General features: G+C 38.9%; 1 protein-coding gene across 5 annotated transcripts in view; it reads right to left on the reverse strand.

Moving 5' to 3' along the window:
- Positions 1-13,902, reverse strand: part of SPIDR (scaffold protein involved in DNA repair) — a 566,075-nt gene that overhangs the window by 505,289 nt on the left and 46,884 nt on the right. For 4 of the 5 annotated variants that reach the window (XM_019716801.3, XM_088799435.1, XM_019716799.3 and 1 more), the window contains 2 exons: positions 4,491-4,568; positions 882-1,045 (listed from right to left, as the gene is read on the reverse strand). In XM_019716801.3, the coding sequence (XP_019572360.3) occupies positions 882-1,045; positions 4,491-4,568 (242 nt within the window). The remainder of the gene's footprint in view (positions 1-881; positions 1,046-4,490; positions 4,569-13,902) is intronic. The other variant, XM_074319015.2, reaches the window with a different exon arrangement.

Genomic DNA, 13,902 nt, shown 5'->3' on the forward strand with positions numbered 1-13,902 from the left:
GGCTTCTTGACAGCTTACTCTGTAACTAAAAGACAATAAAGCCTTCAAAAATCTGGAGAAAATTTCCAACCAAAATTCTATACAAATTTTCAATCACATATGAAAAGTGATAAATGCATCTTCTGACATCCCAAGTTTCAAAAAATTACCTTTCACGAACCCTTTCTTGGAAGCTCTTGGAAGATGTGCTCAATCAAAATGAGACAGAAAACCAAGAAAAAGGAAGACATGGAATCCAGGATAAAGTTGCACCACATAGGAGAGGTAAAGGGAATTTCCAAAAAGAGAGTAAAGGGAGACCTAAGGCTCACAACATCCACAAAGCAAAGGACACCACTAGGAGGTTGTGGGAAAGAGTTCTCTAAGAAAAAAAAACTGATAGAATGCCTGCTGTGTCTGAAAAATCTTTCAAAGGAGAGCTAAACAATGGTGAAAAATTAAAGTTTTATTAATGATAAGTAAAACTAGACAAACAAAACCCCAAAATAATTAACCCCAAGGAAAATTTTGAAAAGTAGTGAAGGAAAAGTAATCATAATTAATATTTGACTTGGTTACAAACATTATTTATTCACAATTACGTAATGCTGAATACTAATCTAACCAAACCATGACACAACTGTCCTAGGAGAATGGAGGGATGGAAAAAGGTCAAAGTGTAGCAGGTGGTGAGGAATGGTGAGAATATAATTCATTATTTACCCATGTTTAGAAGTACATTACAAACATGTTATTTAGAGATAAGGAGATGAAGAAAAAAAAGAATCCACTAAGAGTCAAAGTGGTTATCCCTGCGAAAGGGGTAAAAAACAAAACACCAAAAGGCTATGATTAACAAATGTCCTAAACAGAATAAAAACCTTGAAACAATTCATTCTTACCTTAGGAAGCTCAGATGCCCTTTCTTCATTTGTCAAAGAATGACTGCTTGCACAAGAAGCACAGTCTGATATTTCCACAGCCCTCTCACTGTCTTCAAATTCATTGTATTCACTACTATCTTCCCTGTCACTGTCACTCTCCCACTCAACAAACTGTGGTTCATCTAGAAAACACAATTTTAAACTTAATTTTAATTTTGTTATTTAAATACAATTTTAAACTTAATTTTATTTTTTAAATATTTTTTTCTATTCTCAGTAGTTAAAAAGATCCATTGTGCTCAATAATTTTTTAAAAATATATTAAAAGACAGTGAAAAGTATATCCCTACTCTTCTCTCTAGCCATCCTGTTTCTCCTAAGTCTTACCCCCACCCCAATTCTCAGGTAACTACTTTTATTAGTTGTTTTTATATACTTCTAGTTTCTCCAGCAAGTTAATGCAAATAAAATATACCGTTAATTTTTTCCCTTCTAATACACTTTTTTATTTTAACATAACTGAAAGGTTTTTTCACATCAGTAAAAACAGGGATCATCCTCATTCTTTTCTACAATATAGTATTCCAATTACACAGTTGACCCATAGTTTATTTAATTAGTCTTCTACTAACAAAAACTTTGTCAAGGATTTTTACCCCAAAATTTTTTTTTTCAGGTTTCTATCATCAGTGAGGAAACAAGTTAATTTACTTTTTAATTTACTTCACAAGCTTTATGATGCTACTTTTGCAAATTTTTAATTTGAAAGCAAAATTATTTTCATATATTAAATAACAAAATGTACTTACTCTAATCTGATACGCTTACAAAGATGAAAGCAGTTATTAACGATAAATTAATCTTGAGGTATGGCATATAACGTAAACCTTTCCTACAACACAAAGCACCAGTACTCCCTCACAGCTACTTCAGCAACTTAGAGGGCTAATAACATCTTGGCCCTATTACAGAAGTCTGACAGCAACAATCTCACTTCCAGATAGAAGGAATATTAAAAAGTTAAAAACTTACTAGCTCTAATATCTGAAGGAATTTCAAAATAAAAACAAAAAAAGGAAAAATTTAAGTTAAGTTAAAAAAGTATGAGATAAAGTAAATAAAAATAGTCTTCTTTACTCTGATACTGTTGTTTCCAGAAGATGAGGTAAAAGTCTACTATAATAATTACAAAAGACTGGGCAGACCAGTCTGAGAGAAGTAGATGCATGATGACAATTATTTCCCATATCTAACATCACATTTACTCATGGAAGCTAGGCAAGAGAATGCATAAGAAATTCTCCAGGTTGCTGAACCATCACATCGGAAAGCCATTAAAAGCCAGAGAAGCACAAGTGTCCTCAGACCTACTGCCACTACCACCAGTATCGTACATTTCTATAATATTCTTCATGCATTCCTCATTCAGTCAATAAAACCAGTGCTTACTAAGGGCCTATGGAGCCATTCTATACACTCACAATACAAATACACACACACACACACACACACACACACACACAGGAGAGAATACAGAACACTGTTCCTAAGCTGGATACGACCACAGATAAACACTTTTACTAAAATGTAATGAGTGCTTGAGTGCTATAAAATGGTATCTCATAACCAAGACTAGACCTTTCATTTGGTCACAATAATTTTATGAAGCAGAGAAGACAATTACTGTTAAACTAAAATTTGCATTTTACAAGTGAGAAATTTGAGTCTCCAAAAAGTTAAGAAATTTTCCCAAAGTTACATAAAAGACAAATCGAAAGGGAAAAAAATTTTAAGAGAAAAATATTTTGACAATTTTAAGTCAGGATTCTTCCCTTTCAATCCCAATTTTGGGCCTTAAAGCCCAGAGATGAACTCAATAAAGCTGGAAGAAGGTCTGGTAATATTGTTTTTAAAGCTCACCTATTAATTCTGATAAGAAGCCAGGTCTAGTAACCACCAGAACAGTGTTGAAGAATACAGCACTGCAGTTAGACATTGCTGGCTCTTAATATCAGTTGGCACACTTAATTATGTGACTCTGGGCAAGTGACTTGACTTCTCTAAGTCCCAATTTCTTCTATAAAATGAGGGTACTTAGTTCAAAGGATCGAACAGATATCCAAGGAAATAACATATGTAATATCCAGCCAAGTGTCTGGGGATAAAACGATAACTTAATAAATGGTAATTAAAAGTAAAAAGGAGAGATGGAGGAGGAGACAGAAGAGGGAAGGGAAAAAGAGAGGAAAAGATAAAGATAAACCAGCAGTTGTACACATGACTAGATATTCCAAGGGATCATTTACTCGTTACCGAATAGTCAACTTATTTAAGAGAAGTCAGCAATTTGTTAACTCATTTTAAAGTAATTAGCTCAAAGCATCTTTCCATTCTTAAGAGTTTTGGAAACTACCAAGTATCTCTTTCACTACAAGAGGACATACACAGTTTTTCAATAACAGCTTTACTGAGATGTAATTCACATACCACACTACTCACCCATAAAAAGCATATAGTTTTTAATAATGAAATTATGTTCTGAGATGTGTGAAGACAAACCAAGAGCTGCATAACAATGAATTTCATTTATTATGGTTCAAATAACAATAAAAGCGCTATGAACTTATATATAACCTTACAATATCACTTCACCTGGCTATTACTGCAATGTCAACTGGCACTTACCAAGATGGCATACAAAGTGGCCAAAATAATGTAATTATCTTCCACAGGGGCTATCTGCACAAACTTAACCTTGACTAACGAAGTAACTAACATGAACTCTCAAAGTCAGATTTAAAAGTCAAAGCCTTAGGACTTTTATGTATTCTTAGATGAGCTATGTATTTTTAAATTTGTAAAAGAACATGATTTCCATAATTCTAAGTCTGTGATTCGCAACTGGGGGTGATTTTGTCCTATAGGGGACATCTGACATCTGGAGACATTTTTGGTTGTCACAACGGGGGCTGGGAATGCCACTGTCACCTAATGGATAGAGCTGCTGCTAAACACCCTACAATGAGGGGAGAAAAGGTCCCCCAAAGAATTTGGCCCTAGCTGGCAATAGCGCCAAGGTTGAGAAACTCTGTTTTCAACAGTCAAAACATGATATAATATAAAATGCCATCAGAACAGAAACTTTTAAATTATACTTCTACCACACAATGGTTGTCATAGTATTTACCCAAAACAAGTTCGCAAGGAGGAAATATGGGTGTAACATTAAGTAGTCAGTTGAGAGAACTGGCTTTGTCATCAAAGAAACCCAAAATGGAATCCGAACCAATTCTAACATGTTCAAGATTAAGTTGCTAACAGTAAAAATACTACTGCTAATGTCTATTTCTTAGAGCTGCTGTGAGAAATATTAAATGAGAAAACGTTTCTGAAGTTAACCTAAAGGCTGGAACTCAGTAAGATCATAATCAATGCTAAGTATTAGAAAAGGAATGTAAGTTTTTTCCAATATTGAACCCAATATACAATAAAAACTGAATTTCTTATAAAATTATCAATTTACTTTCAGTGGGCCCATCTTTTGTACATAAAATATTCCTGTTACAAAACCTGTCTATTCTAGAACCACATGTCCATTATCTCTCAGTGATTTAAAAAGTGTTCTACCTTCATCTGACAGATCACTTTCACTGGAACTCCATGTTATATCCGTAAGTCCACTGGTACTCTTAGATGTGGTAGTTTCTGTTAAAGAAAAAGAAAATATATTTAAAAAGATCAACTATATTGTTACCAAAATGAGATTTTATTCACGTTACTTTGCCAAAGTCACAAATACACAAAATTCTGATGATAGTGGAGGCAATGTCTGTTGTCAAATCTTCCCGCTTAAAATTCTATGTGCAACCTGGCTAAGATTCTTTAAATTAAAGCCAAATTATAAGAAGAAAAAGGAGTAGAACTGATTCAGACAAGTTATAAGAGACTAGGAAAATGAATGGAGCACAAATAAAAACTCAAAAAAATTACCTTGAAATAACTAGAGAGCTATATAAGTTCCTAGAATATTTGATGAAACGCAAAGGAAAAACAAAACACAAAACAAAACTTATGTGTAATAAAAATGCTTCTGTGTGCCTCTTTTGCCATAGTAAGGCCCTGGTGCAGCAGTGTGTTTAAAACACTTAATAGCAAACATTTTGTTTAATTAAACTTGTTAGTTTGAGATGTTAGAGTCACATACAGAAGCATCTATTAGCAATAATAGATGCTTCACCCAGTTCCTCATTGGTAACATTCTACAAAACTACAGTATAACATCACAACCAGAATGTTAACACTGACACCATCAAGATACAGAAAAATGCCCATCACTAGGGAGATGTACTGTATTACTGTCATGCGGGGAGGCCTGCGGGGTCTCTGCTCCCACTCCCCACACAAGAATGCAGGATATGGTGAGGCCAAAAAGGAACACCCACGGAGCCATAGGTAGGGGAGTCATACCACTATATTCTCTCTGGCGGCACTATACTCTCACTGGAGGCTGAATCCACACTGTCCGCAAACCGCCATCCACGCTTGCCAGCCCAGCCACCATCTCCTTGCTAGCCCCCATTCTTCCTGCTAGCCTAGCCACAGCAGTTATATTAGTGGCCAATGGCTCACTGGTTACAGCTGACGGCCAACTAGCCACAGCTGATGGCCATCCAATCACAGTTGATGGCCATTTACTACCTGAGCCAACACCTTTCTATGTGAGGCTGAGAGCCTGGAAACTGCTTTTTGGGGTTCTGTCCCCACAATTACCTTTTTAAACCACATCATAACCCCCTCCCCACCACAACTCCTAATCACTGGAAACCACTAATCAGTTGTGCCACTTCTATAACGTTGTCATTTTAAGAATGATATACAAATGGAATCATACTATGTAATGTTTTAGGATTGGCTTTTATCATTCAGCATAATTACCTGGACATTCATTCAAGTTCTTGTGTGTATATGTTATGTGTATCAATAGTTACATTCTATCTATTACAGAGTAGTATTCCATGGTATGGACGTACCACAGTTTGTTAAATCATTCATCCACTAAAGGATATCCATGTTACTTCCAGTTTGGGGTTATTATGAATGAAACTGCTATGAACATTCTCTACAGGACTTTAGAAAGATACAATTTTTATTCTCTAGGATAAATGTCTAAGGTTATGACTACTGGGGTGTATAGTAATTGCATGTTTAGTCTTATAAGAAACTGCCGGGGGCAGCCGGTTAGCTTAGTTGGTTAGAGCGCAAGCTGTTAACAACAAGGTTGCCAGTTCAATTCCCACATGGGCCAGTGAGCTGCGCCCTCCACAACTACATTGAGGACAACGACTTGAGCTGAGCTGCCGGTGGGCGGCCGGATGGCTCAGTTGCTTAGAGTGCGTGCTCTTTAGCAAGGCTGCCGGTTTGATTCCTGTATGGGATAGGGGGCTGCACCCTCTGCAACTAGACTGAAAATGGCATCTGGTTGAAAATGGCAACTGGACTTGGAGCTGAGCTGCGCCCTTCACAACAACTAGATTGAAGGACAACTTGATTTAGAACTGATGGGTCCTGGAGAAAACACACTGTACAAAACAAAATAAAACACAACACAAAATTTAATTTAATTAAAAAAAAAAAAAAAAAGGAAATTGCCAAACTTTTCCAGAGAGTCTGTACCATTTTACAGTCCCACCAGCCATGTGTGAGTGGTCCAGTTTCTCCACATGATCAACAGCATTTAGTTCTATCACTATTTTTTTTTTTTTTTAGTGATTCTGATAAGCAGGAAACCAAAAAGGAATGGGGCTACTACTCTGTCTTAGTGGAATTGGTGGTCAAGAGGAAACTTTTCTGACATTGATCGGAAAAAAAATACATACCTAATAAAAATCTATTTTTCTACTCATATTCATAACTGAGCAAAAATAAAACTTAAAAAAACAAAAAGCCTCTTAGCCACATTTCAATATACTATGAGGTTAAGAGACTGGATATTATAATTCAGTTTAACAGAAGAAGAAACAGGTTCAGAAGTTAAATAGCTTCATTCAATACATACTTATAAAACACCTCTGATACATTAAACCTTGATGAAACGAAGAAAAATAAGAAAACTCCTGCAGGAGGGTCCAAGATGGCAGATTAGGTAAACGCTATGCCTACTGCATCCCAGGATCACACCAAGATTACAAATAAATTAGACAATAATCAACCTCAAGAATCATCTGAAGACTAGTGGAACAGAAATCCTGTAACAAACAATATAAAAAAAGAGGCCACATCGAGACGGGTAGCAGCAGCTGAGACGCAAAACAAGCTGACCCCAAACCCACAGATAGTGGATGAACGCTGGGAGGAACACCTCAGTGGCGGAAGCCCCAGTGAAGAGGGAAGGGTCCCAGCCCCACACCAGGCTCCCCAGCCCAGGGGTCCTTCCCAGGGTGCTGGGAAGAGGACTTCTCACATCTGGCAGTGAAAACCAGCAAGGATTCTGTCTGCCCATCCTGGTGAGATGGAAAATAGCTGGAACCCAGAGCCCGTACACAGACTCACTTGCTTGCAAACACTCAACAAGTCTCCAGTTGCTTGGGAGGCCAAGAGATATGAGGGGAAAGACTGAGTTGTGTGGCTTTGAGGCGAGGGCTGGAAGGACAGGAGCCATGATTGTGCATGTGTACAGCCTAACACACATGTAGCCTACACGAGGATGACATCTTTTCTGTGTTGAGCCCTCCCCCAAAGGGCCAAGTCTGGGACTGCATGGGTCTGGTGGAATCCATGTGTACACACAGCCTTGGTGACGCCCTGGGTCCCAGCCCTCTGCACAGCAGGTGCTACATTGCCTGGGACACTCTTAAATGCTGGCCTGCCAGCCCTGCCCCACAAGCTGTGGAAGCCTTTTTGCAGATGCAGATGGCCTGTGGTGGCGAAGGAAATGTCAGCTGCTGAGCAGAGACTCAAGACATGCACAAAAGCATCTTTCAGGCAGCTCTCAAAACCTGCAGGTCTGAGGTGGGTGGTGCCTGGCCACAGTATTCTCCGAACATTTTTGCAGGGTAGACCCAGATCCAGCACGGGTACAGGAGCAAAGACTAGACTGACTTTGTAGAAACCACCACCCACAACCCTTAGCTCCCTGGAACCCCACCCCATCCACTTGCATTGTCAGCTGCATTGTCAGAGGCACTTTCTGCACTTGGGAGGCCAGCTTCCCCCCTCTCCCCCACAAGCCATGGAAGCCTTTTACAGCAGTGGAAGTCCCTCAATAGCCCACAGCGCTTCTGGTGGTGGACAGTGACCTAAAACCTGCTCCAAAGTTACTCTTATGCAGCTCTAGGGGATTTGCAAGCCAGAGGCAATCAGTGGCTGCCTGCGGTGTTCTAAGGACATTTCACGAAATGGTCATAGGTCAACCCCAGGGGAACGGTGGCTGGCTGTGATGTTCTCAAGGCACAGTATGAAGTAGTCACAGGCCGGGCACTGGTGCAATAACTCAATCTGCATTAACAATGTAAAAATCATCAGCCATCATCTCATGATTCTCTTGGATTCCACCCGACCCAGGTAGTGCTGCGTCACAGAGGGAACTCTCAAAACTGGGTCAACGAGCCTGGCCCACACACCTACCATGGGTCTTTCAACAGCTGGGCCTTACGGGCACCCGGTAGGTGGCAACAGGCCTAGGGAACCCTCAGCCTCTTGCTAAGCTGCCTCAGGCCCAAAACTGGTGGCAGCCATGGTTCACAGCAAGGCAACCCCCCACATGCCTCCAGATCCAGCACACCAGCACAGACAGCAGCCAAACACATATAGCTTTGTGGCTCCTACCAGAAATTCATAGGCGGTAACAGGCAAGAGCAAAATTCCCCTGCAGAGAAGCCCCTCCTAAGAGACACAAGAAACAACACACCCAGAGGCCAGCTTCAGAACACATTAGAGTACTACCTGGTTAGACCCACAAGCAGAACACCCAAAGGGGGGTCTCAACAGGCACAAGAGCCCACAGGGACAAATCCTCCTCTGAGGGGTCAGCCCCCACACAGCAGCTCATAGAATATGGCCATAGACAATCATCACAGTCAGTCTGAGAGTCCATCCCACCCACCGACACGCCAAAAGCAATCAAGGCTCAACTACAACATGAGAACACATACAACACACTCAAGGGACACTCCTGGAAGACACTCAGAGAAGATCAGGGAGACTGCACCACTGGACCACACAGAACACATACTACATATGGCCACAGAGCAAAGACTGAGAGACATAGGAGATCTACCTAATACACAGAAGCAAACACAGAAAGTCAGCCCCAATGAGGAAACAAAGAAACATGTCTCAAATAAAAGAACAGGAGAAACCTCCAGAAATGGAACTAAATAAAATTACCAGAGACAGAGTTTAAAACATTGATTATAAGAATGCTTAAGGAACTTGGTGAGAATTTCAACAAAGAGATAGCCAGCATAAAGCAGGACACAGAAACCATAAAAAAGAACCAGTCAGAAATAAAGAATACAATAACTGAAATGAAGAACATACTAGAAGGAATAACCAGAAGATTAGATGAAACAAAGGATAGAATCAGTGATTTAGAAGACAAGATAGCACAATACACCCAATCGGAACAACAAAAATAAAAAATAAAAATCAATGAAGATAGTTTAAGAGACCTGTGGGACAACCGCAAGCATAACAACAATCGCATCATAAGAGTACCAGAAGAAAAAGAGAGGAAGCAAGGGATCGGGAACGTATTTGAGGAATAATGACCGAAAACTTCCCTAACTTGGTGAAGGAAATTGACATACAAACCCAGAAAGCACAGAGAGTCCCAAACAAGGTGAACCCAGACAGGCCCACACCAAGACACATCATAGTTAAAATGGCAAAGGTTACAGACAAAGAGAGAATCCTAAATGTAGCAAGAGAAAGACAACTAGTTATTCACAAGGGAGCTCCCATAACACTATCAGCAGATTTCTCAACAGAAACTTTGCAGGCCAGAGGGAGTGGCAGGAAATATTCAAAGTGATGAAAAACGAAGGCCTAAAACCAAGACTACTCTACCCAGCAAGGCTATCATTTAAACTTGAAGGAGAGATAAAGAGCTTCCCAGATAAGAAAAACTAAAGGGATTCATTACCACCAATTCAGTATTACAAGAAATGTTAAAAGTACTTCTTTAAGCAGAAGAAAGGAGAAAACAAAAAACAAACTAACAAAGATCGGAAATATGAATAACATGGAAATAACCATGTACCTATCAACAATTACTTTAAAGGTAAGTGGATTAAATGCCTCGATCAAAAGACATAAGGTAGCTGAGTGGATAAGAAAACAAGACCTATGTATATGCTGTCTACAGGAGACCCACCTCAGATTCGAAAGACACACACACTGAAAGTAAAGGGACGGAGAAAGATACGTATTTCAGGCAAATGAAAATGAGAAAAAACTGGGTAGCAATACTTAGTTTGGACAAAATAGACTTGAAAATGAAGACTATAATAAGAGACAAAGGAGGACATTACATAATAATAAAAGGAGCAAAATCCAACAAGAAGACATAACCCTAGTAAACATCTATGCACCCAACACAGGAGCACCTAAATATATAAAACAAATATTGATGACCAACATAAAGGCAGAGATCAACAGTAACACAATCACAATAGGGGACTTTAACACCCCACTGACACCAATGAACAGATCCTCCAAACAGAAAATCAACATGGGGACAGCGGCCTTTAATGACACACTAGACCAGATGGATATTTTTAGAGCACTTCACCCCAAAGCAGTAGAATATACATTCTTTTCAAGTGCACATGGAACACTTTCCAAGATAGACCACATGTTAGGCAAAATAAGTCTCAATAAATTTGAGAAGACTGAAATGATATGATGTGTCTTCACTAAGCACAGTGGTATGAAACTAGAAATCAATTACAAGAAAAAAAGACTGAAAAACACACAAACACATGGAGAATAAACAACATGCTATTAAATAATTAATGGGTCAACAATGAGAATAAAGGAAGAAATCAAAAGATACCTTAAGACCAACGAAAATGAAAACAGAACAGTGCAAAGTCTATGGGACATGGTGTAAGGAGTCCTGAAAGGGAAATTCATAGCAGTGCAGACCTACCTACCTAAAGAAACAAGAAAAACTGCAAACCAACAGTCTGTCTTTACACGTAAGAGAATTGGACAAAGAACAGCAAAATAAGCCCAAAGTGAGTACAAGGAGGAAATAATAAAGATCAGAGCAGAAATAAACAAAATAGAGACCAAAAAAATAAAAATACAGAAGATCAATGAAACCAAGAGCTGGTTTGTTGAAAATATAAAAAAATTGACAAACCTATAACCAGACTCACCAAGAAAAACAGAGAGAGGATCCAAATAAGTAAAATCAGAAAAGAAAGAGAAGTGACAACTGACACCACAAAAATGCAAAGAATTTTAAGAAAATCCTCCGAGCAGCTACACACAAAAAAATTAGATGGTCCGGAAGAAATAAATAAATTTCTAGAAGCATACAATCTTCCAAAGGTGTCTCAAGAAGAACCAGAAAATCTGAAGAGACCAATTACTATCAATGAAACTGAATCAGTATGAACAATCTCCCACCAAACAAAGTCCAGGACCAGACTGCTTCACAGGTGTATCTTACAAAACATTCAAAAGGGAATTAAAACCTATTCTCCTCAAACTATTCCAAAAAGTCCAGGGGGAGAGAAGGCTCCCAAGCTCATTTTACGGGGCCACCATTACCCTGATCCCAAAACCAGACAAAGACATTACAAAGAAAGAAACTATACACCGATATTCCTAATGAACATAGACATAGAAATCCTGAACAAAATATTAGCAAATCGAATTCAGCAATACATTAAAATCTCTTACATCACGATCAAGTGGGATTCATTCCTATGCAAGACTGGTTCAGTATCTGCAAATCAATTAATGTGATATACCACGTAAACAAAATACAAAATAAAAATCATATGGTCATATCACTAGATACAGAAAAAGCATACGATAAAATCCAGCATCCATTTAAGATAAAAACTCAGCAAAGTGGGAATACAGAAAACAAATCTCAACATAATAAACGCCATATACAAGGCCTGACAATTAGGTTCACAAATTTGCCACCAAGCGCTTACATTGGCAGCACTGTACAAACAGCACGATAAGGTATCATAAACTTGTATATCTGTGTCTCACAGCTGTGTTCCTGCCGACCTGTGGCAGTGTCTTGCAGAGTGGCGTCATTATTGTTGTTGCGTGTTTTTTGTGTACCGTCACGAGAATGACTAAGCTTGAATTAGAGCAACGAACAAACATTCAATTTCTTGTTAAACTTGTCAAGAGTGGAAGCGAAATCAATCCAAATTTATGGGGATAATGCCATGAAGAAAACGACAGTGTTCAAATAGATTAAACATTTTTCTGAGAAAAGAGAATGTGTCACTGATGAAAAGAGGTCAGGGAGGCCAGTAACGAGCAGAACTGACGAAAACATTGCAAAAATTTGTCAAATTGTGCATCGAAATCATTGGCTGACTGAGCAGCACAGCAGACCAACCAAGTAAACATCGACAGAGAAACAGGAAAATCTTAACTCAAAATCTTGTCATGAGAATGGTGTGTGCAAAAATAGTCCCAAAGAGGGTGGCCGGATGGCTCAGTTGGTTAGAGCACAAGTTCTCAACAACAAAGATGCCGGTTCAATTCCCGTGTGGGATGGTGGGCAGCACAGCCTGCAACTAAATAGAAAACGGCAACTGGACTTGGAGCTGAGCTGCACCCTCCATAACTAGACTGAAGGACAACTCGGAGTTCATGGGCCCTGGAGAAACACACTGTTCCCCAATATCCCCCATTTAAAATAAAAAAATAAAAAATAAAAAGTCCCAAAGGAGCTCACCAATGAACAAAAGCAAAGGAGAGTTGAAGTTTGCCAAGACATTTTGGAGTGGCAAGATGATGTTTTAGGCCATGTTATCACTGGTGATGAAACAAAAGTGTACCAATACGACTCTGAAATAAAGCATCAAACTACACAATGGAAGTCAGCCAATTCTCCACAACCAAAAAAGTTCCATCAGTCCAACTCAAGAGTCAAAATGATGTTGCTAACCTTTCTGGTTATTAGATGGATTATTTATTATGAATTTGTACCACAGTTAACCAAGTTTACTATTTAGAAGTACTGAAAAGGCTGCATGAAAAGTTAGACGACCTGAAATTTTCGCCAACAATTCACGGCTCTTGCATCACAACAATGCACCAGCTCACACAGCACTGTCTGTGAGAGAATTTTTAGCCAATAAACAAATAACTATATTGGGACACCCTCCCTACTCACCTGATCTGGCCCCCAATGACTTCTTTCTTTACCCAAAGATAAAGGAAATAGTGAAAGGAAGACATTTGGATGACATTCAGGACATCAAGGATAATATGATGACAGCTCTGATGGCCATTCCAGAAAAGGAGTTACAAAACTGCTTTGAAGGGTGGACTAGGCACTGGCGTCGGCGCATAGCTTCCCAAGGGGAGTACTTCAAAGGTGACCATGGTGATATTCAGCAATGAGGTATGTACTACTTTTTCTCGGATGAGTTCACAAACTTAATTGACAGACCTCGTATGACAAATCCACAACGGGGTTTCATATTCAATGGGGAAAAGCGAAAAGCATTCCCCTTAAGACCAGGAACTAGACAAGGATGTCTATTTTCACCACTTTTATTCAACACAGTACTGGAAGTCCTAGGTACAGCAATTAGACAAGAAAAGTAACAGGCATCCAAATGGGGAAAAAACATGTAAAATTGTCATTATTTGCAGATGACATAATACTACATATCGAGAACACCAAAGATTCCACCAAAAAACTATTAGAACTGATAAATGAATTTAGTAAAGTAGCAGAATACAAAATTAATATTTTTATATACCAATAATGAAGCATCAGAGAAATTAAGAAAACAATCCCATTTACAAATGCATCAAAAAAATAAAA

Source organism: Rhinolophus sinicus, chromosome 7 (assembly GCF_057876585.1).
Source record: "Rhinolophus sinicus isolate RSI-liver-muscle chromosome 7, RSI-T2T, whole genome shotgun sequence".
Classification (NCBI taxonomy): Eukaryota; Metazoa; Chordata; class Mammalia; order Chiroptera; family Rhinolophidae; genus Rhinolophus; species Rhinolophus sinicus.